The sequence below is a fragment of the Pelobates fuscus genome, chromosome 6 (genome assembly GCF_036172605.1).
Source record: "Pelobates fuscus isolate aPelFus1 chromosome 6, aPelFus1.pri, whole genome shotgun sequence".
Taxonomy (NCBI): Eukaryota; Metazoa; Chordata; class Amphibia; order Anura; family Pelobatidae; genus Pelobates; species Pelobates fuscus.
In genome coordinates this window covers 209,790,231-209,815,975 of record NC_086322.1, presented here as the reverse complement: position 1 = coordinate 209,815,975, position 25,745 = coordinate 209,790,231, and the positions used below count along the sequence as shown (strand labels likewise).

At 39.9% G+C, this 25,745-nt stretch overlaps 1 protein-coding gene across 2 annotated transcripts in view; it reads right to left on the bottom strand.

Annotated features, from left to right (window-relative positions):
- Positions 1 to 25,745, bottom strand: part of SHROOM3 (shroom family member 3) — a 397,699-nt gene that overhangs the window by 127,978 nt on the left and 243,976 nt on the right. For both annotated transcript variants that reach the window (XM_063458694.1, XM_063458695.1), the window contains one exon: positions 10,898 to 10,993. In XM_063458694.1, the coding sequence (XP_063314764.1) occupies positions 10,898 to 10,993 (96 nt within the window). The remainder of the gene's footprint in view (positions 1 to 10,897; positions 10,994 to 25,745) is intronic.

The window sequence follows — 25,745 nt, the reverse complement described above, 5'->3', positions numbered from 1 at the left end:
TTCAGCTAATTGTCTGCAATATCGTTTATTAATAAACTAATGATTGCTTACTCAAATCTTCATTGCTACAAGTTACAAATCTCATGAAGGACAACTCCCATCATGCTTATTCACTATGAACTGTTCTTGCTTTGAAAATACATTCAGTGCTTCAAGTTACTAATCTCATGAAGGACAACTGCCATCATGCTTATTCACTATGAACTGTTTCTTGCTTTGCAATTACATTCAGTGCTTCAAGTTACTAATCTCATGAAGGACAACTCCCATCATGCTTATTCACTATGAACTGTTTCTTGCTTTGCAAATATTCTTAGCTACTTGATTATTGTTTCTACTGAAGATTATTCTCATGAACTAATGTTACGTAATGCATCTCTGAAGAAATACTTAATAATGAACTTGTGTTATTGATTACTTGTACTTCTTCTTATTGGATTATTGCCTAAATGCAATTCATTTAAGTTTAACACTTATTAAAACTTCGGTTGAATCAATTTACCAGTGATTCTCTCTTTTCTTAAAGCTACAGTATTGATACTTAAGGATTCTCAATTTCTTCACTATTGTAATTAGGGAGATTACAAACTGCAGTTGAGTTCCAATCCAAATCACCCCTAGTAGCGTAACACTCTGTAGGCAAAAAGTCTTAAGGCATAAACCATTTGCTACATGTTCTTAATAAGCCCTCATTTCCCAAATAAACTGAAAAAGGTTAATCCTCATAATAACCAAAAGGTGCTAAACACAAAAGTGACGTGATTTAAAATAAAAAGAAAAATTAAGAATCATAACGCCTAACGCGTTTCGGCGCTCCTAAAGCACCTTTATTAACCCCTTAAGGACCAAACTTCTGGAATAAAAGGCAATCATGACGTCACACATGTCATGTATCCTTAAGGGGTTAAATGCAATAACTGGGTTCAGTGACCTGTGCTGCTATTTATATGTGAGGTATGTTCGCCTCAGCCAATCAGAGCCAGAGCGCGTGTGGAGTTAATCGCGCCAAAAAATGATGAATGCAACTTGATAGCCTAAAGGGCGTCTTGCTTCCGCATATAATCACGTCCTTTTTGGGCGTATCGATCGGCGGACCCAAACTTCGGGTTTTTGGTAATCCTCGTACTTGTTGCTATTAGTTGCCTAGGCAACTGTTTAGCTATCTTATCCGTCAAGCCTGCTTCCGTGCCAAATAGAAGGATCCCAGACTTGGGCAACTTAATCATAGGTTGTCTAAATGGAGTCCAGGTTGATCTGCCGTCATAGGACAGCATTACTGACTGTATTAAATGCACAGCATAGGTTCCGGATGAACTTAAATGTGTGAAAGATCGCATTAAACATGACTGAAAGGATGCCTAGGTCCCTAATGTTGGTAGCCTACTTTCATCCACATGTCTCAGACAAACCATAAGTAATGGCGTTTTCTGTGGGGAAAATTGGATCTAGTATCTCATATCAAAAGTTCAGGCAGAGTGCCCCATATAGTTTATATATATATAAAAGGGGTCACTTATATTTAATATAATTACAGTTGCGTTTTGCTAATGATTTAATGTAAAAAAGGTATGTACAAATATATACCAAATGTTATTTGCAATGTCTGTAACTCCAGTTGCTCATATCTAGTCCCACAAAGATAACCAGCATGATTAATCAAATACTTGTGTGTACATTTGTATTTAAATGAAATAATAAATGAATGAACTAGTATATATTGGTCTAAGTATTTAGAAATGGGGTAAATGTGAAGCCCCCATTTAGTCCCTTGGGTGACATGGTGTCGAATTTATGTATCCAGAAACATTCCCTTCTTTTAAGGGTTTGGTCTAGATTTCCTCCCCTTTTACCCATTTGGATTCGCTCTATGCCTGCAAATTTGATGCACTTAGGTGAGTCCTTATGATAAAGTCCGACATGTCTTGCGACAGAGGTGTCTTTATTGGATGTCACTGAATGGACGTGTTTCATTACATGTCTTTTTAGAGGACATATGGTTTTACCTACATATTTGATGTAGGTAAAGAACCCTAGTTCTTTGGCCTTTTTCTCATCTTTCACCTTAAAAAATGTATGAAGAGCAAGTCGTCTCCCAAATAAATTAATGTATTTTATCCATTCAAAATGGTTGAATGGAGGGATTGGGACAACAGACACGCCCTTCATAAGTACCTGAGTCTGGACTGTGGTGAGATTGATATCTGATAAATTAATAATTGTCATATCACCCCCTAGTAGCACCTGCGGACCCTCCCCCTGTTGCGTGTTTGTCTGTATTGGACTTGTGCCTCCCCCTCTCTAAAAAAGAGACACATTTCTTTAGAATTCCCTTGGTAGCTTGAACACTGGGATTTATCTGAGATATTGGGACATGTTCATTGTCTGTGTCTGAGGTCTCAAACTCAGACGTCACGTAGTACAATAATCAGACTCTCCCTGTTCTATAATCATCATTATCGCTAAGAAATGTACTGTTTTTTTTTTTCAATTTGACAATTTTTATTGTTATGGGGTACAGAAAGGAAAACTGGGATGGTGACATGCAAGTAAACCATAGAAGCGACAGTACATCCATTGCATCACGTTTCTTGTTCTCCGTAGTTCAGTGGTTTACACCTATGGCTACATTTGTCACTTCTTATCATGTTGGGATGGGGATGGGGTACAAAAGACGGGGGTTAAGTGTCTACGTTATGAGAGGTTTTAGGAGGTCTATCATGTATTGCTGTGGGGCTCTGTTATACACTCAGACACATTACTGGAAGTATTATTGCTGTGGAGCTCTGTTATACCGTAGCTCTTATACCTGTGTCAGGTTGTACATCGTGTGCGCGGTGTATCTTCCTCCCCTTCCCTCATGTCTCCCTGGCCCTGAGTCCGCTGAGAGCGGGTTCAGTGTCTCCTTGAGTGTTCCGGGGAACCTTGTGCCCCCTTGGGGTACTTTGTCTCCCTTTCCTGATCCCTACTTGGGAGCCGTGTGGCCCTGTTCTTCTCTTGGGGTGGGGGGGGGGGGGGGGGAGTGGGAGGTTAGCTCATTCTTTAACCTGTGTCCACCTGTGCTTGTGTTGGCGGGTATGTTCATGCCTCTATTGTCCACCTGTCGGAGAGGGTATCTAGAAGGGGGGGGGGGGAATAACTGGGATAACAAGTTAACTCGTATGTCTTCGTTGGTTTGGTTGTTTTGTCTATTTGGATCTATTTTGTCCTGTTCGTTGGCCCCTCGTTAGATGCTGAGGTCTCAGGCTTCTGTGTATGTGGCCCAGAGTGCTTTCGCTGTGGCGTTTCCCCTACCCATTTTTGTTTGGCTCCACATTATTCCTTCGTATTCTAGTGTAGTTGTAACCATCGTTACTACCTCTGCTGGGGATGGGATCCCTGGGGTTTTCCAATGTTCCGCTAGTAATGTGGAGGCTGTCGTTAAAATTAGGAATATTAGTTTGGTGATGCATTGTGGCGTGCCTATGGGTAGGAGTTGGAGTAGAAATGTTTCAGCATTATGGTCTAGTATGCACCCTGTGGCCCCCTGAATTAGTCCTGCTATTTGCTTCCAGTATGGCTGGACTAGAGCACATGTCCACCAGATGTGGAGCATAGTCCCTCCCTGTGTCAGGCATCTCCAGCATCAGTCACTTGTGTCTGGGTATATTATCTTGAGTCGTGAAGGCACCATGTACCATCTGTATATTAATTTGCGTGAGGTCTCTATGTGAGAGGCACATGTTGTGAGTCCCTTGTGGTTTGTGTGGATGCAGCGCCATTTGTCTTGTGTGAGTGTTCGGCCTATGTCCTTGTGCCATTAGGTCTTGTATCTCCACTCCGGCTCGATTTCGCTCTCGGTGATTTACTTGTAGCACACAGATATTGTCTTTTTAGTTGGGATTTGGTGTATACACATCTTTTCAAAAGGAGTTAGGGTGGTGGGGGATGTGAGCGGGGGGCCTTGTCTTGTAGCTTTGCCTATTAGTGCTTTCAACAGTATGAGAACGTGAGCTGTGGTGGTATGTTGTATGTGGCTTGGATAACTGGCAACTGGTGTAGTCCTTGTGGGGAACATATCAGGTGCAGGTGTGTGATGTTGGAGGCCTTCCATGTTCTGTATGGGAATGTGTTGTTGCATAGAGTTAATGAGTGTAGTGGCGTCGCCATAGACCATGGCTCTGCGGAGCATTGTTTGGATCTTTGACTGTCCCATATCCGGTACAGAAGTTTAGTGGTGGGTAGGGCGTTTGGTGGTGTGCGGCGTAGTTGTTTAGGTATCCACAGGGCCACAGGGAGATCCGTGATCTCGCTGCAGCTAGCCTCCATCGCTATCCATTGGGGGGTATAAGTAGCGGATTGCATGGCGAGGATGTTCGCCGTTTGTGCTGCGTGGTGGTACGCCTTAAGGTTCGGGAAGCCCAGGCCTCCTTTGTCTATTGGCTTCATGAGCAACGCTCTTGAGACCCTGGGGTGTCTCCCCCCCCCCAGCTGAATTTAATCAAGCTAGATTGGAGTCTGTGTAGGAACGGCTGCGGTAAGGGTATTTGTAAAGAGCGGAACAAATAGAGGATTTCCGGCAAAATTGTCATTTTGATGGCCGCTATTCGGCCTAGCCAGGAAAGAAACTTGTTTTGCCACGAATGCAGTATGTGTTCCACTTCTTTGGTTAGTTTAATGTAATTGGCTACAAAGAAGTCGGTGTGTCTTTTGGTAAGTTTGATGCCTAAGAAAGTCAAGAAGTCGTTCCTCCAGTCATATTGGAATTTGAGTCGGTACATCTCTTCGTCTATATTTGGGGTGTATATGCACATGGCTTGGGTTTTACTTAGGTTTAGCTGGTAGTAAGATTGTTTACTGTAATCTTGAATTTCTCTATGGAGGTTTGGGAGGGAGATTGCTGGATTAGATAGTGTGAGAAGGATATCATCCGCAAATAGGTTTAGTTTATATTCCTTGCCACCAATGGAGATCCCCTTAATATCTTGGTTGTTTCGGATCGCTATGGCTAGTGGTTCTAGGCCCAGCACATAGAGTAGTGGGGAAAGAGGGCAGCCCTGCCGGGTGCCATTGGTGATTGTTAGTGGGGTGGAGCTGAACCCTGAGTTTAGCACTGTCGCTGAAGGGGTGCTGTATAGGGCCTTCACCATGTTAAGGAAGGTAGGGGGGAAGCCATACCCGTTGAGCGCTTCCTGCAAGAATTGCCAGTTAAGCCGGTCGAACGCTTTTTCAGCGTCTAGGGATAGGAGTGTACTTTGTATTTTGGAGCTATTGAGGTAGTGGAGGATGTTTAACACCTTCCCCGAGTTGTCTGGGCCCTGTCTGCCGGACACAAATCCCACTTGTTGCGTTGAGATCAGGTCGGGTAGAATTGTTTTGAGTCTCTCCGCGTATAGTTTGGCGGATAGTTTGGCATCTGCGCTCAACAGGGAAATGGGTCTGCAATTTGGGCATGTCGTGGGCGGTTTACCTGGTTTGGGTAGGGTGATGATGTGGGCTGTGAGGAATTCGGTCGGCAGGCTACTCTGTTTTGTAGCCAAGTTAAAGGCTCGTGTTATATATGGGCTCAGAATGTGTTTGAATGTGTTGTAGAAGAGGTTGGTGAATCCGTCTGGGCCTGATGCCTTTCCCTTCGGCATTAGTTCTATTGATTGTAAAACTTCTTTGGTTGTGATGGGGTTCGTTAGACGCGCTATTTGTTGTTCGTGAAGCTTGGGCAAGTCAAATCTACGTAAATATTCTGTGATCGATTTTTGGGTGGGTTGGTGTACTTGGGGATTGTCTTTCAGGTTGTAGAGGGAACTCTAGTAGGACGCAAAGTCATTGCAGATTTGTGTGGGTTCGGTCAATTTTTGTCCTTGTGATGAGAGCAGGTAGGGAATTCAGGTGTGGGCCTGTTTGTCTCTGAGTCTCTGGGCCAGAGCTTTGCTCGCCTGGTTTCCTAGGACAAATGTGTTAGCTTTCAATTTTTTCAGTGCGTAGCTCGCTTTTCGAAAGTTTGCTACATTAATTTGATTTTGCATGTCTTTTATCTGTTTTTGTGTGATCGTGGAGGGGGTGAGTATGTTATCTCTGTGAAGGTCTTGCAGTTTTTTGAGATTTTGGACGTGTGTGTGATTCTGCTGTTTTTTGAGGTAAGAGGCTCGTTTGATAAGAATGCCCCTAATGACCGGTTTGTGGGCCATCCATAGTGTGAGGGCGTTTATGTCCTGTGTATCATTAGATTGAAAGTACGTGTATAGGTCCTGTTCCAGTGTTTGAACAAAGTGGGAGTCGTTGAGGAGTTGTTCATTTAACCTCCAGGGGCCTCTGTTCTTATAGTTGTAGTGGTCTGCTAATTGGAGTGTAACTGGGTTGTGGTCCGACCAGGGGGATGTTCCTATCTCGCACTCTATCATTCTATTCAGGTGTGCGCTCTGTAGCAAAAACCTGTCTATTCTTGAGTACGTGTTATGTACCTGGGAATAGTGTGTATACTCCTTCCCCTGTGGGTGCAGTGTGCGCCATGCGTCATATAGTCCGTATGTGTTTAACAGTTTGGTTAAGGCTTTGCACTGTCTGTGCAGTACCTTTGCTCTACTGATTGTGTGTGTTGCTGAGGAGTCCAGGGTGGGGTCTTGGAACTGATTGTAGTCCCCACATATGATTGTGGTACCTGTTTGGAGCTGTGTTATGTGTTTTAACAAATTACTGAGGTATGTTCCTTGGTGTACGTTTGGTAGGTATGTGTTGACTATGGTATAGGTGGAGCTATTGATAGTGCAGATCAGTATAATGTACCTGCCTAGCGGGTCCTTCTTCACCAGAATTTCTTCAAAGGCTAAGTGTTGGCTGAGGAGGATAGAGACTCCCTTTCGTTTTGTGGGTGCGATGGCATGGTATTGATGGGGGTACATTGACTTCCCCAGGGTGGGAGTTGTATCTGCTGAAAAGTGGGTCTCTTGCAGGCATATCACGTCGGCTTGGGTGCATTTGAGCTCTTTAAGGAGTGTGTGCCTTTTTTGTGGGGTATTTAACCCTCTGACATTATGGGTGTATATTTTCATATTGTTAACTTTTTATATGCGTAGCTTGGATTGTGGCTCCGTGGGTGTTTATGTAGGTTCGGTTGTCCGTGTGTATAGTGGCTGGTGCCGTGGTGCTTACGGCTTTTAATAGTACTCTGGTATTTGTTGAGGTTCTGTTGTAGTCTTTGCTCCTGGGTTTGAAAGGAGGGGTCTTTCTTACAGCTTTGGATACTCTCAACTGCTGCCTTTACTTTTTCATCCACTGATTTTAGTCTATTGGATTTGAATCTACATAAAATATCCATAAATTTCCTCAAGCAAGTGTTGGATGCCTCCTCCCACTGTTGTAATAAGGAGTTCTTATTTATGCAAACTTTTATATTGACTTACTGAGGATATTCAATCATAATTTCGGAACTATATTAACATTTGAGAAGGAGCAAATGAATTAACGTATGGAAGAATACAACTTATCCGAGATGTCCATTTAAGGTAAGAAAAGAACAAGACAGCTTTGTAAGTGTCAACAGAGTGCATGTACAGATCAGGAGGCAAGAGGTACTTGTACCAGATCTCAGCATGATTAGTTCAATCAATAGAAAAAATGAAGCACATTAACCTTTGTCCATCATAAATAAAACTTGGTTATCTTCTGCATATGATGCTTGCACAGATTATATGGTTAGTTAATTCCTAATCAAGCATACGTGAAAAAAATGAAACAGAAGCAGGTAATATTCGAGAGACAGAAAGAGAGAGTTAATTTTTGCTTCTGTCTAACATTCTAAAAAAACAGCTAAAAATGTCTAACTTTAATTGAACTCTATTTTAAAGTATTTTTTATTTCAGATGATGGCCTCAATTTAATATTGTTGGTTAAGCTTTTCGAATGAGTTCATATTTTTGGATAAACGTTTACAATTATTTTCTCACAATATTAAAAAATGTTAAAACATATATTAAAAAATCTCACATAAAAATATCTAAATATTAAAGAATGGTTTTAAAAAACAACATTTAATGATTTGAAAAGTGTACCCAACAATAATAATTTGAGGCCCTATGTCTATAAACATTTTCTACACAATTTTAAAACATTTCAGTGATATTCTGCCCCTTGTTTCCCACATAATTCCATATACATGTTATAAAACAATTTCCCCTTTTTTGTTAAACTGGTAAAAATCGAACTACAGAACAAACACTATACAGACCTGTCGCATGAATGGAAAATAAAGCAAAATTCATATTTCCTTTACAAAGAGAAGAGACAGGAAGATCTCATCGTGATGAGGTATTGTGACATAAGATGTCATTTGTGTTAATGACATATGGAGAGTGGAGTGAATTATTGGTAAAGAGGTGAATGTTGCATCTATACACATTCCATCTAAAATACAAAAATCTGTTTTTATGTATAGCTGAAAATTTCCGCCACTTCACTAGACTGTGACAAGTAGACATCAAGCAGAAAGTAAACAAATGTTGGTGCCCTGCATATCTGTCATTGGTAATGCGTTTTTCCTGCTATAGTTAGAATAATTTTCCTGGCTATAACTCAACTATAATATATTTGCCTAATATGAAAATGGTCCAAGTTAAGTGACTCTAAACCATATTGTTAATGCTTTTGAAATTCACTTAATCATACTGTGTATTAAAGAATACATTCTACTTAAAAGCATCTGACTTGGAAAACTGTTATGATCCAGTGCCGAAAAGTATCTTTACCCCTTCAGTCTTAAATAATATAATGTCATATTTTTATTTTCTTATATATTACATATTTTGAGTATATGCCAAAAACTCTGGCGTGTCAGCCCCCCATGGTGACACAATTGCCCCACTAGCCCGTCCCCTTTACCTCCCTCCCACCTTCGTCCCAATTCGCATATGAAATAGGGACTGTCCCACCAAAATTGGGACAGTTGGGAGGCCTGGATTAGTTTACACAGTAATGGAATGGAAGTGTTTGGAGGTGCAGGTTTTATTCTTTTCATCATTTTGCTTTCACTACATTGTGCAATCTAGTTGGGTTTAAATTATTAATGTATATTCTGCAGCAATTTTATAACTTCTATTTACCTTTTGTTATTTCAATCAGAATATACAAATACCAAATTAGAAATAAACAGTATACTCTAGCTTGCCACTTATTATATATTTACAGACATCCTTATAAGGAAAGCATATAAAATATACATAGAAAACAACAATACTTGCAATAAAATTAAAGTATAATCTATACAATTTTTGTCAAAGCTGAACTGTTACTAAATTCATCCAATGGTGCCTAATTTCGCATTCTAATTATAATACTCAACTTAGAACATTTAACCCCTTAAGGACACATGACATGTGTGACATGTCATGATTCCCTTTTATTCCAGAAATTTGGTCCTTAAGGGGTTAAAAGGACCAAACAATTTGTGAAACACTTGCCAAAAAACAACTTCAATGCTATTTTCAGCCTAACAGCTACAGAGAAGATGGTAAAAGCAGTCCATTAAAAACACATGAATGTTTTGGGGTTTCATGAATATGCATAGGTTTTCCATAAGATTGATTTTAATATTAATAGCAATCAATAGATCTGACGTGTGTGACTAAACTTTAACAACCTTATGACTTAAAGAGACACTCGGGTCACCTTAACAACTTAATTGCAATTATGTTGTTATGGTGCACGGAAGACTCAGGCTTAATCTTAAGTGACTTGGTTTAGACCATTGTTAAGTCTCGAAGTGTCTGATCGTTGATCGCTCTTAACCTGTCATTGGATCCCCATTGAGAAAAGTGAAAGAAAAAGTATTTTTCAATGAAAAGCTATAGATTTTTTATGCTGCCATGCTATCAGGAGCGCCTTGACCATGGTATTCTGATTGGAGTCTCATACATTGAGAGGAAGTGCAGGAGCTGAGCGATCTGACACTTGCTTGCAGACCTTGATTGTTAAACAGTTCATTAGGGTTTAACTCCTTCATGCAAAACGGAAGATGGAACCACCTTGAACCATTACAACTCAATTGTAGTTATTATTGTGCCCTGGAATGTTCCTTTAACTTAGCACATTCTCAACATGGAATCCTTACAAATTGGGCTTGGTAATGCCTGCTACCATTTTCTTTTGGTAATGTAATCAAAAGATACAAATAATATGTCACTGAGCCATTCAAACAGGACTAAACATAGGACATGAGGTCATGCATTTAGATTTAGAAGATTTAGTCTAATGCAAAGGAAAGGTTTTTTTTAACCGTGAGGATAATAAGGATGTAGAATTCTCTGCCTGAAGAAATGGTTTTATCAGAGTCTGTACAGATATTTAAACATCAACTAGATGCATACTTGCAAAAAAACATAATTCAGTTATATATCTCTTCAACTGTAGGGTAATAGCTTCTTGATCCAAGAATAAATCTGACTGCTATTCCTGGTTTGTTGCAAAATTGGAAGTGCTTAAAACTGTTCTATTTTTTTTGATAAACAGCAAAAACTCTTTGAGGGAGGCCAAACTTGATGGACACGTGTCTCTTTTTAGCCTATTTAACTATGTAACTATATAAAAGAGGTATTCGGTTAAATTGATTCCTTGTGATTGGCGGTGGAGTTACACCTCTGGCAGCAAGGGTTTAATCTCCTTTATGTGCAGCATTTCATAACATAACATTAAACATAGAAACTCCAGGCACCGTGACCACTTTAAATCAAGTGGTCATGGTACTTAGGGTAACCATTCAATCATGCAAAATACAGAGCATTTTAATAAGGTCAAGACTTATCAAATGCATTAAAGTTGCATTAGTGCCCAGTGTGTTCCTTAAAATCTTTTTTTTTTTTTGCAATATAATTCTAAATATCCTTTTTAATAGGGTTGGAGAACATGTGCATTCAGATTTAATTGTATCACTTACTGTTCTTGGAATCTGCTGGAACGGAACACTGTGAGGTTTTCCTGTTCTGAAACTGAAATATTGTCATGGAAAGCCGTTGCAGGGACCAGTTTCACTCTGTAAGTGGAAAGAAAAACTCAAATCAATTACCAAAGATTTTGTTATATAACCACTGTAACAACAAATCTATCCTCTCTAGGACATACTTGTAAATTAGAGGAAATCTCAGTATATATTTTCCTGGTAAATACTTAGATGTGATTAACATAAGAACTTTAAAGGGAAACTCTACTGGCCGAAATAGAAGCTATTTGTTATCCTAAACTCAATTCTCCCCTTCCCTTGGACCCTTGTAACCCCCCCTTTTAACCTATAAAAATTTACCCAAATATCCCTTTTCATACCTTATTTCTAGCGCCGCGTCACACATCCAGCCTCCCTCGTCTACTCCCCCTGCCACGTCATCCGGTCAACTGACTTTACTTGCTTTGCTCCACCAATGAGCTTATTCTCATTTGGAAGCATTGAGAACTTAGAGCGCATGCGCATTAAGTGCAGCGCCCCGCCTATCACACGCTTCACATAGAAATTCATTGAATCTCATTGAATGTGTAGCAGTAAAACGACACCGCGCATGCTCGTAGTGTGATGTGCGCGTCCCCGAGAGGCGAGCGTGAGGACATCGAATGTCATTTAAACCCCTTTTGGTCCAGTAAGTGTCCGGAAACACCATCTTGCGGCTGTCTGAGAGACAGCAACTAGACGTGGGATTAGCCCTGTAATCAAAACACTGAGGTTTCTCCAAAACTATAGTGTTTTGAGTAACAGGACTAAGGGGAGAGGGGCAAGGCATCCAGACCACTCTAATGGGCAGAAGTGGTCTGGTTGCCTGGAGTGTCCCTTTAAATGAATACTACAGTGATAGGAATACACAACTGTATTCCTAACACTATAGTGTCCCTCTGCCTTCTCTGCCTCTGACTTTACTGTTATCTGACCAACTGCTGCTCAACCTAACTTACCTGCCGCTGCAATTATTTCTTCTGCTCTGTACAGCAGGCAAGTTAGGTTGAGCAGCAGTTGGTTAAATAACCGTAGAGTCTGACCCAACATGGCTGCTCAGACAGATTTTAAAAAAAAGTTAATTTTTCTCCCCCCAAAAAATCAATACACATCTTTAAAAAAAAAAAAAAAAAAAATCATCATTAAAGGGACCAGAACTACAGCTTATTGGGTTTGTTCTGGTGAGTAGAATCATTACCTTCAGGCTTTTTGCTGTAAACACTGTCTTTTCAGAGAAAATGCAGTGTTTACATTACAGCCTAGTGATAACTTCACTGACCACTCCTTAGATGGCTGTTAGAGATCCTTCCTGGGTCATGGCTCCCTAATATGCAAACAAACATTCATTATCTCCTACCTCTGCATGCAGACACTGAACTTTCCTCATAGAGATCCATTGATTTAATTCATCTCTATGAGACAATGCTGATTGGCCAGGGCTGTGTTTGAATTGTGCTGGCTCTGTCCCTGATCTGCCTCTTTGACAGTCTCAGCCAATCCTATAGGGAAGCATTGTGATTGGATCAGGCTACCACTTCTGCTGATGTCAGCAGGCAGTGGGCAGGTCTAAAGGAAACAGTGACAAAGCAAGCAGCTCCAGACTTGAATACAAGTAAGATTTACTATATTTAGGGTGGCATGAGGGGACCAGGGGGGCTAGATGGTGGTTTTAACCCTTTAGTGTCAGGAATACATGTTTGTGTATCTGACCCTATAGTGCACCTTTAAGATTTATTAAATGTAATAAACTTGAAAATTGAGAACAGAAAATTCTGAAAATGACAGCTGTCCTTTAATTCATCTTTTACTGATCCAAACTGATTTCAACAGCACACAGAACCTGTTTAAACAGTACACAATTTAAATAGATTTAAAAAAACGCAATGCTAAACATCCTTAAACCCGAAGGTTTCGAAGGTGGACATATTTATCCTATATTTAATATGTATTTTTCCAGAATGGTGATTTTTAGCTATAGAGATATGCAGAACAATCAGTGAATCAGGTGTATTTCTGAGCAAGTACCTAGAATCATAGTTTGCCCATGTTCTATTGTTCAGTGCCTACAAGCAGAAGTGGCATCACCAGCAGTTAAGAACATCAGATAATGCTAACGGAAGCCACTAAGAGTATACCTGTCATTTTAGTATTAAATGTCTTTTTCTGAAATTCTGAACATATTCGTTTTTTACTTGGGAATTGTAAGCAATTAGTAATCCATGTGAGTCAGTGTGTAGTTAAAACAGTAAACAACCATATATCTGCTACAATTTCAACAAAAACCTAGCTTTACTCTTTATACAACTGTATTTGGGAATGCGCCTTTTTTTTTTTTTTTTTATTCTTTATTTTATTGATGCAAGGTGACATGCGTTACAGAGAGGAAATGGCAATGTTATGAGTAGTACGCAATACAACGATGTTAACACATGATTTTTTCTTTTGTTTTTGAATATTTTGCCGAGTCGTTTGTCCTATTTTCATTTTAAAACATGCATAAAACAAGTTTAACATAGCTAGTGTCTCGTTTTGGTAATCATTCCCACAAATGTTGAACTTGTGAGTGGGTCTATGATTATTAAGGTGTAGCATTGGTGTGTGCTGCCTGCAGGATGTGTAGAGCACTCTGCCCGGAGTGGGAATGCAACTTTTAATGGAGAAAAGGATAAAGGAAAACATACCGAATCCTTCCATAAAATGATTGAGAGTATATAATATTTTTTTTACAAGCTTCCTGGTGAGTACTATTTTTCTGACAGGATCACTTCAAACAAAGTGTGGGAACCATAAAGATTTTTTTTAGAAAGCTAAAAATAATGACAGCATGTGGGATATATAACATTACTTGCTCCATTTTACAGCCAATAAAAACAAAAGTAGCAGGACTTATCAGCATTATTACATTTTGAAAGAAGAAAAAAATGTCAGTTTCTATCATGTATTTAATCCCTCGTCTTTATGAGATGGCACAAAAAAAAAAAACTCTATTGGTTTTTCAAATCACAAATATTATCTTTACACGCAATGCTCTTAGAAGGATTAATGCGAACACAAAACCGTGGGTTCAGCAGACGCTAGGTACATAGAAAGAGAGTAAACATTCAGACCTAATCGTCAAGAAGAACATTCCACACTTTTAACAATCCCTGAAGGTCAACATAAACAGCAAACCTAAATAATATATTGTATTTAATAAAGGAGTATATATTTCTAAAGGGCACTCTGAATATACAGTATTCAATAATAATGGAGTTTATATGACTACAGACACGCTGAATATATTGTAGTTAACAATAAAATATATATTACTATAAGACACGCTAAATATATTGTATTTAATCATAAAGTATGTATTACTATAAGACACGCTAAATATATTGTATTTAATCATAAAGTATGTATTACTATAAGACACGCTAAATATATTGTATTTAAAGGGACACTATAGGCACCCAGACCACTTCAGCTTATTGAAGAGGTCTGGATGCAATGTCCCTGTCCGTGTTAGTGTTAGTTTTTGAGAAATGGCAATGTGTACATTGCAGCACTAAGACAGCCTCTAGTGACTGTCAGACAGCCACTCACGAGCGCTTCCATGAGTTTACAGGACTCTTGGCTCCATAAATGACGCTGGATGTCCTCATCATCTGCTTTAAGGCACCCAGTATAAGTGAAATTCCCATAGGAAAGCATTGATATATTGCTTTCCTATGGGGAGGGCACTCGGTACCCCTGTCAGATTACGTTGTAGGAGGCTGAGCACTGATTCAGCGCATAGGGACATTGGTGCTGGAATAACGTGAGTGATTACAGTTTGTTTCTTTATCCCTTTATTTAAAGGGGATAGGGCAACAAGGGAGGGGGGCAAGAGGGAACTATAGTGTAAAGAATACAGCTTTGTATTCCTAACACTATAGAATCACTTTAATAATAAAATAAACTTCTCTAAATAACAAGTTAAATATATTGTATTTAAATGGATTCTCTAGTGCCAGGAAAACAAACCCATTTTCCTGGCACTAGAGAATCCTGGAGTGCCCCCCTCCCTCTCGCCCCCAATCCCACATCGCTGAAGGGATTAACACCCCTTCAGACACTTCCCTGACTCCAGCGCCGATGTCCCTCTGTGCTGGATCAGGCTCCACCCACGCTCCTCCCCGTCGACGGGGAACTCCTAATGCGAATGTGTGGCAATGGCTGCGCATGCGCATTAGACCTCCCCATAGGAAAGCATTATTCAATGCTTTCCTATGGGGATTCCTGGCGACGCTGGAGGTCCTCGTGCATAGGGTGAGGATGTCCAGTGTCATTTAGACCACCAAAAGTCATCTTAGAAGCCGCAAGTCCCTCTAGTGGCTGTCTGGTAGACAGCAACTAAAGGAGGACTTAACCCTGCAAGGTAATTATTGCAGTTTATAAAAACTGCAATAAAAACACTTGCAGGGTTAAGGGTGATGGGAGTTGGCACCCAGACCACTTCAATGAGCTGAAGTGGTCTGAGTGCCTACAGCAAGCATGTAAAACTCAAAGTCTAGCACGGGCCACATAAACAAAGCTTAAGTTTATGTGGGCCGCAAAAACAAACAAACCGACTTAAATTTTCATAGAAACATAGGTTTCTTTTTATACCGCACTCCCCCCCCCCTACTAAATCCCAGTCCCCCTATATACTAAATCCCAGTCCTCCCCCTATACTAAATCCCAGTCCTTCCCCCTATACTAAATCCCAGTCCTTCCCCCCTCTACTAAATCCCAGCACCCCCCTCTAGCCAACAAGCAGACTCCACTTACATTGCCGATGCCAGTATGCGACTCCAGAGTCCGACCCCCCTCCCCAGAGGCCAGCCATGGCCATCAAAACACTGACCAACACACACACTCACTGATAGACACACATCCTCACTGACAGAGACACCCTCACTGACAGAGACACACACACTCACTGACAGACACACTCACTGACAGACACACTCTCTAACAGGCACACACACTCACTGACAGACACACTCACTGACAGACACACATACACTCACTGACAGACATACACACACTGACAGACAAACACACACTGACAGACATACACACACACACACTGACAGACAAACACACACTGACAGACACACACACTGACAGACATACACACACACACACTGACAGACACACACACACACTGACAGACATACACACTCACTCACTCACTCACATAATTTCCTGGGGTCCAGTGGGATCTTCTATCTGGAGCTCAGTGTTCCTGCTCCTCACTGCTCCCTCACGCGCAGTTTAGTGATGCCGGAATATGACGTCATATTCCGGCGCCCGGCATCACTACAGATGGCACGAGGGAGCAGTGAGGAGCAGGAACACCGAGCTCCCTTGCTGCCGCCGGTGTCCTGCTTCCTCTCCTCCGGCCGGGTAAATGATAGCAGACAAAAGAATAGAGAATAAGGGCTGTGCCAGAGATAATTGATATATTAATAACAAATAGTCGTATTCTCTATTCTTTTTTCTTTTATTATACTTTAAGGGTGTTTGAGGGATTCCCTTATAGGGTTGCTGCCCATTTGTTATTTATCGCTTACTCTTTTCTTCTGTTTTAAATGATAGCAGAGCAGGCACCTGCAATGCAGGGCGAGCAGGTGCCTACACTGCTTTTACACTAGGCATGTACTCGCGGCTCGTCTGGCCGCAAGGAGGTCCATCGTGGGCCGCGAGTTTGACATGCTAGGCCTACAGTGTCCCTTTAAAGGTAAGGATCATTTCTATGAATTGGATTTGTTTTTTTACCTGGATAATTAGTTTTATTTTTGCCCACTTTTGTGTAGTTTTTGGAAATAAAATCTGTTGAAGACATTTTGTTTCATTTTGACCTCACCTCCTCTGTCCTAACTCTCCAATTCTAAAGACTTCCATTTTGCTGGTTACTGTACTGTACAAACACTGCTCCCTTTCTGTCTCTACCTCCCATCCTTCAGTGACATCAGGAAGCACAGTAAAGTTTTATGGAGTTGTAGTTCAGTTAACAGTTTTATAAGAAGAAACCTGATACCATACCTCTCAGCATTTCAAAAGAATAAAAAGGGACACTTTAATTTTATGGGTGTGAGTGGGAGTGTGTCCAGAGGTGGGGCTTGTCTGAGATATTTTAGGTGACTTACTAAAATCAATTTATGCTATTAAAAAGTAATTTAGAACAATGTATCTGATGTTCACAGACTGATTTTAAAACACATTTATTGTAGTTTAAAGACACATTACTGGGAATATTATTGCTGTGCAGCTCTTTTATACACAGAGATCCACCAATAATTGGGAGCTTGCAAAAAAAGAAGGACATTAAGATAGAAAAGTGTGACAGAGGGATTTGGGCCAAAAATAGACTCCCTCCCAAATAGCAACAATCTGTAAACTACAAGTCCCAGAAACCCTTGATCTAAGCAGATCAGAGGCTGTGAAATCTGCTTATTAGACTTGTACTTTATCTTCTTGTACCCCTCTTATGCATTATTATTTGCAGTGTTGGGTTTAAGTGGCTCTGCCACTATATTCACTGTCTGCCCTCAGCGTTTCTCTATTTTCCCTGAAATCCCTAATGATAATTAGTGGCCCTGGAACGCATGCTACTTACCTGTATTTGTGCTGTGCTTGTCCCACGGGGACCGTGATGATGGAAGCTGCAATCTTCTCCTCTGCCTTTCCCTATAAAGCACTGGCGGTCTATAGCACTGTAAACTAATGCTAGAGGGTGGCGAGTACTAAGTAGTCAGCCAATGACAAAGCAGACAAAGGATATGGAGCTTGCCTAAAACTCCACCCTTTGTCAACTTTGTCAGCTTGCAGTTTTATAAGGAAAATTAGCCCATACTTTTCCTTATGTATATCTGTTTAAATAAGCAGAATTTGAACTGCACAGGTGGATATATAACACATTATTATTATTATTATTATTATTATTTATTTTAAAATTTAACTTTCTAAGTTACATTGATACTATAGTGCCGGAAAGTACAAAGCTGTATTTCTTTCACTATAGCTCCCTCTTCCTCCCATCCCCCTCATTTTACATTGCAGCAATACTTGTACCCAGACCACTTTAATAAGCTGAAGTGGTCTGGGTGCTTACAGCGTCCCTTTAACTCCACATAATAAGTCATCTATTTTTTAAATGTATTTTATTATATAGTCATGTTTAAGGTTGCTTACTCCCAGGGCCAATCAAATCCAACCTAAGTGGTTCACATAATGGACTAGTGGACTACAAAGTTTTAATTAAAGTAGCGGATTGAGAATATAACCAATTTAGAAAATATTTCCATGTTGACAATTTAAGCCAAAAAAGTGGTTTTCCTGTAACCAATTCACAAATTTAGTAGTTTAGTTTAAAAACCTTTACTATAAAAAGAAGTCTGCAGGCCTCTAATGTATAGCTACTGAATGGTGACTCATTAGGTATGTACAGGGAGTTGGTTATGGAACCTCACCTTATTAATTACTTTACGCTTTCAGCTACAAATGACCTTAAATATGCTATCCAATGAGTATTTCCATTTATCAAGAGATTGGTATGAATATTTTTAGGTTTTAATGTTTTATTTAATTGAAGTGGACTTATCACCTACGAGTATGTTGCCATATCAACAAACATCTGCACCTGATGAAGGGGGTGGACCAGTGATGCGAATCATGTCACTGGTGCTGCCCAAAGAGGGCAGACCTGCTCAGAAAGTGGGCATGTCAACCCAAAGAACTGGCAGGGCAGCCTGGTGTGAGTACACGTCAGGCTAAATGCCAATCAAGCATGTTGGCCCACTGACGGTAGTCCATGCAGAGAGTGCTGTTACACTGCTCTTGATAGCTCTAGCATAGCACATGGACTAAGCTTTATGGGGACTGGCCCCTGGTGCCCCCATACAGCACTTGTACATGTTAATGTGGAACTATATAGATTATATCTAGTCCACTTTCCAATCTTTATGGTTGGGCAAGTTTACATGCATCAGATGACACATATATCTTTTCCCCATACCCTTTTACATGCTTTCATTCTGCCATATTGATGACTTCATAATACTACTTAAGACATTTTTGTTAGACTTTCTTTATTTCATCATTTTGTTAACATATCAAACTATTTAGTCCTGGTTTATCAGTCTGATAAATAACACATGCCGCAGAACCTAATTTGCATGTGATCAGTAATTTTTATTTTATTATTTTATATTAAAGCCATTCCAGATCACAGATCTGCTAGCTTGCTCTATCACAGTACCTAAGAACCGTTCCGATTGTCCCATCAGTGTATACAATTAGGTGAGCTCCCAATCCATTTTCACGATTGCTCGGTCTAGGACCATACCAAGCTGGACTCCCTCCCTGCTGCTAGCATCAAAACATATTTGATAAGCTAATTTGATTGACATTTTACAGGGTAAAACTAGAATATTGAAGCCATTTCTCTACATATTCTATAATTCAAATACAAATTAATTAATTTGTAGATTATGCAGCTTTATATACACATAGTATTTACCAGAATGCACCTGACCTTTATGTGCTGTTAGGATGAGAATATCATATGAAATATTACATTTTTGAATCTTATGAAGAAATTAGAGTGGGTTAGTTCTGTGCCATTTTATATGTTTTAGCAACACAACAGATGGGCCAAAATTGGGGACTAAAAAAATAAAATAAAAAATAAAAATGTTAATGTAATTGGCATCCTGTCTAGTTACATAGTTACATAGTTACAAAGCTGAAAAGAGACTTACGTCCATCAAGTTCAGCCTTCCTCACATATGTTTTTGCTGTTGATCCAAAAGAAGGCAAAAAACCCAGTCTGAAATGCTTCAAATTTTTGCAACAAACTAAGAAAAAATTCCTTCTTGACCCCAAAATGGCAGTCAGATGTCTCCATGGATCAAGCAGCTATTACCCCACTAATTAGAAATTATATACCTGTATGTTATGTTTTTGCAAGTATATCCAATTGCAGTTTTAACATCTGTATGGACTCTGATAAAAATCTGATACAAAGTCTTTTAAATAATGTGTTAATCTAAAAAAAATACTGTGTTAAACCGTACTAGTTCACGTATTCTGTAATTATCAAAGTATTACTAGGAAAAGTAATTAAAAAAAATTACTATATATATATATATATATATATATATATATATAATTTTTTTTTTTTTTTTTGTTAGAACCACAATACTAGGGATGTTTTCTAAAACACTTCAATATATAAGCTCCTGTCTGAGAGTGGACTGCTGATGGGAACAATCATCCAAAACTAACTAAATGCTGACAGCAAGCAACTTTTATATGATGGCACAATTTATAGGGTTTCGATTTGCCAACTGACATACCCAAAGGCTGCATACTGACTTGCTCTAAAAATGTTCTCCTTGCAGCACCAGATCAGGTATACGACAAGACTACACCCTGAGACAAGTCCGTGTTCTATTAACAAGGGGACTACGCAGCTTTACAACAAATCACACCCTGAAGGAATCTCACATTCTAATTCTATTGTTTGAGCATACTGGTTGTGATACAAAAGCACACCCTGGAACACTTTCACGTTCTCTTTGGCACACACAAGGTCTCCAGATAGCCCTCGAGCACTTTCACCTACTGTTTGTCTTCAAAGATAAGTTTCACTTTCCGTTTTCAAATGTGGACATTTCCACAATATCATTCAACGCGCTTGTCAACTCCCCTATGGTTTTTAAATTTTTCAGTTTTGGTTAACAATACACAATGAATAGATAAAATGTACTAATGCAAAATCCCCCATGGCTCTAATGTTTAAGACATGCAAAGAAACCCAGCTCCCAGCTAAGGGGTGTCTGGCCAATGTGCATTCCATTACTATAAATGCGTCATGATAGTGCTCAACAAGTACTTTTATATTTGTCCTTGCCCAAATCCCCATATGATCTAAGTAGGTCAAAAATGTATCATGACACGTTGATGCAAGATGAAATGAAATATCTTATTTTGTATTTTTCTAGTATTTTTGTATTCATCTTCTCTTGACGGACATTCCAGGACTCACGCTAGCATATGTTTCGAACATACACAATGCTAATTGTTTGATTATATGTTAATTATTCAAACATTCTGCAGGATAGTAGGATTACTTTAAGACCATAGTGATGTTGCAGACTTAAAACATAATATTTTGGTATTGGTATTGCGACATTTTGCACATTTTACTAAGGAGGCTAATGCAAAAGCATATTCATGGTTTTGTCAACTCATGTACTCAGTGCATACGTTATCATATTAGGAGATGTTTTTGGGGTGGGTTTAATTACTGCAGACATGTATTAAATCATTGCTACATAACTTTAAGGGTTTATTATGGGAGTACAGATCAGTAGCCCACATGGGATTAGACGAATTGGAAAATGGTCCCTGGGTAAGTTGACTGCTTTTCAATCATTGCGATAATTAGTAAAATTGAGTAAAATGATGTAAAAATTCACTGTATAATATGAATATTCCAATATTTTGGCATGTTATATACACCCAGTGCACACATGGCTATAGTAAGAGGTGTTATAATGCTTCATGCTTATTTTATAAGCATGCCTAAATAATGGAATGACTTGGTCATTTTTTCCGGGTGCATTATAAAACATTACGTGAAGTTCAGTGAATTATGATAATGTCTACAGCTTGCCAAAGTTTTAGCAAACACAGAGAAAAAGTGGTGTGACTCTCATGAGTAAGAAGAGGCATTTTTGATCAGTTTTCCCACCTTTAGAGTATGTGCTTAAAATAGCAATGAGATTAGAACTGATAAACAGTGACCTGCTGGTTTTTATTATTGAAGCACTGGGATAAACAAATAACTACCAAGGAGGCCAACACCCTGTCTGATAAGTTAGCTTTATGCAGGACTCGAGTCCTGCAGGAACACGTGGGAACGGCGTTCCTACACTTTTTTACAGCAGGAATGCCGTTCCCGTTGCTCCTGCAGGCACTCAGGGGGCAGCAAAAAATTCCGCCCCCAAATGTCCCACATGTTCCCCCTGTCATAGGGGGGCCCAAGAGGTGGCCTGATGGCCACCTGATGGACCCCCCCCCCCGGCGGGCTCCTGTTTCCCTGTCAGATGCGGCAAGGAAGCCAGAATATGACGTCATATTCCGGCTTGCGCGCCGTTTGCTGATGCTGGGAGCCGGAATATGACGTCATATTCTGGCTCCCAGCATCAGTAGACAGCCTGCGTGGCGAGAGGGAGCAGAGAAGAAAGGACACAGATCCCTCGCCGCATCTGACAGGGAGACAGCTGCCCGCCGCACTGAAGCCCCACTGGACCCCAGGGACAGGTCCACGCCAGCTCTCCAGGTAGGGAGGCAGGGTGGACCTTTTCAAATTTAAAAAATATGAATAATTTGTGTGTTTCTGTGAGTGTATGTGTGTGTGTCTGAGTATGTGTGTGTTTGTGAGTGTATGTGTGTGTGTGTGTGTGTGTCTGTGAGTGTATGTGTGAGTGTCTGTGAGTGTATGTGTGTGTGTCTGTGAGTGTGTGAGTGTGTCTGTGAGTGTATGTGTGTGTGTCTGTGTGTGTGAGTGTATGTGTGTGTGTCTGTGAGCGTGTGTCTGTGAGTGTATGTGTGTCTGTGTGTGTGTGTGTCTGTATGAATGCATGTGTGTGTCTGTGAGTGTGTGTCTGTGTGTGTATCTGTTTGTGTGTGTGTATGAGTGTATGTGTGTGTCTGTAAGTGTATGTGTGTGTCTGTGAGTGTGTATGTGTGCACCTGTCAGTGTGTGTGTGCCCGCGTTTATATATGCATACAAGTGTATATTATTTTTAGGGGGGTGCGGGGGAGGATCTTTGGTTAGTTCCCACACTTTATTCCCCAGGACTTGACCCCTGGCTTTATGATATAAATGAGTTACATGATAAGTGCTCGCATGCATACAACATGGCCAGGCAATTATATGGAAAGCCCAGACTTTTCAAAAAATGGGAATATTCAGGAAACAGCCTAGGATCTAGATCACCGGCACGATTAATATGATAGACCTATCCAGAAGTTTAGAGTGTCTTACAAAAGGTTTTGGAGATTGGTGGAATGTTATTCTCTTTGTGAGCTAGCAGGATGTACACAATCATCTCACAGTTCATGTTTTCTACATTGGACAAGCCATATCACTGAAAATTTAGGAAACACACATGTGAAAACCCAGAACAAACCTCCAAACAGATTATTAGTTGTATTAAGTGTCACAAAGGCATTTACTGTTTATCAAATCCAGATAAAGGCTCTAGATTTACATTACATATTTTTAAGACACAGACAGATATACATTATTTGGCATACCATTTGCTATGTAGAGGAACATGATAATACATCATTCAATCTCACTATGCTAAAGACTAGCATGAGTGCTATTGCAACAGAACTACTATGGTGATAAGAACCCAGAGAAGGGCTGTGGTGAGGTGTCCATAGAAGATAGAAATGGAAAGGGCAGAGGGACATGAGAAAGTATTGCTGTTTTTGTCTCATATTAGTGTTTTGGCCAAGTCGTACTGCAGCAAACAATCTCTAACAAACAATGTGTGAAACTCTAGTCCCTGCCAATAGGCATCAAAATACACTATGTGCTTAAATTGCAATTCATATCTGGTGCCTCACAGCTTGGTACTGTCTTATCACAATTCATCATAGAGATAGTAAAATATAGTTATTGGCAGAACACACAGAAGAATGTTAGTGCTAATCTAAACGGCTTGACAGGTTTACACCGAGTGTGACATAAAATGCTCGACTAGAGAACTGTTTATAATCAACAAAATACAATGCTATGTATTTTAGACCTCATTTAATTCAAATTTCCAAAGCCTCAGTTATCCTGATTTGATGGGAACAATCTTGCATTGTAATCGTAGAACTTGAGTTGGCTGTTCTGGAGCATAAAACACACACACATAAAGCTAGTGCCGCTATGTTATTCATTTTTAATGTTTTTACATACATTATCCCAGAGTGGTTGATGCAAGGTCACAGTATAACAAAGGTTTATATATAGACCATTCATGATTGGTTAACTGAATCCCACTGATTCATATGCATATTGGGAAACAGATGTGAAATACATACTCTTTTTTAAATTTTTTTATGCAGGGTGATACATGTAATAAAGCATACCATATGTCACCCAGTGTATTTAGAATATATATATTCTAAATACACTGGGTGACATATGGTATGCTTTATTAAATATATATATAAATATATATATATATACCGTATATACTCGAGTATAAGCTGAGTTTTTCAGCAAATTTTTTGTGCTGAAAAACCCCAACTCGGCTTATACTCAAGTCAGTGTCTGTATTATGGCAATTTACATTGCCATAATACAGACATGGGGCTGTGGGGGCTGCAGAACGTTTACTTACCTCTCCTGCAGCTCCTGTCAGCTCCCTTCTCCTCCGCGCCGGTCCGTTCAGCACCTCGGTCAGCTCCCAGTGTAAGTCTTGCGAGAGCCGCGGGGTCATAGTACGGCTCTCGCAAGACTTACACTGTGAGCTGACAGAGGAGCTGCACGGACCGGCGCGGAGGAGGAGGGAGCTGACAGGAGCTGCAGGAGAGGTAAGTAAACTCTCAGCCAGCCCCCCTCCTCCCCCACTGAACTACCAATGCCACTGGACCCCCAGGGAGTGAGAGCCCCCCTCCCTGCCATGTATCAAGCAGGGAGGGGGGATGGAAAAAATAAATACATAATAATAAAATATTAAAAATAATAATTTAAAAAAAATAACAATATAACAAAAACAATTAAAATAATAATTAATAAAATAAATAATAATATAACAAAAAATGATTAGAATAATAATTAATAAAATAACAATAATCAAAATGCCCACCCCCCACCAACACATACACAAACACACACTGCATCACACACACTCACACTTCATTCATATACACACACTGCATTCATATACACACACTGCACTCATACACACACACTGCATTCATACACACACACTGCATTCATACACACACTGCACTCATACACACACTGCACTCATACACACACACTGCATGCATATACACACACTGCACTCATATACACACACTGCACTCATACACACACACTGCACTCATACACACACACTGCATTCACACAAACACTGCACTCATACACAAACACTGCATTCATACACACACTGCACTCATACACACACTGCACTCATACACACACACTGCACTCATATACACACACTGCACTCATACACACTGCACTCATACACACACACTGCACTCATACACACACACTGGACTCACACTGCACTCATACACACACACTGCACTCATACACACGCACTGCACTCATACACACACACTGCACTCATACACACACTGCACTCATATACACACACTGCACTCATACACACACACTGCACTCATACACACACGCACTGCACTCATACACACACGCACTGCACTCATACACACACTGCATTCATACACACACACTGCATTCATTATATACACACACTGTAAATAAATATTCAATTAATATATTTTTTTTAGGATCTAATTGTATTTAGAAATTTACCAGTATTTCCCACCCTAGTCTTATACTCGAGTCAATAAGTTTTCCCAGTTTTTTGGGGTAAAATTAGGGGCCGCGGCTTAAATTCGCTTATTAATACGGTATATTTACACAAGTCAACAATCTAATGTAATCTAGAGCTTTATATAAATTAGAACAAATATTAGGTATATAAAACGTTAGGTATATTTGGATCATATTCAATGGTTTAAGGTCACAAAC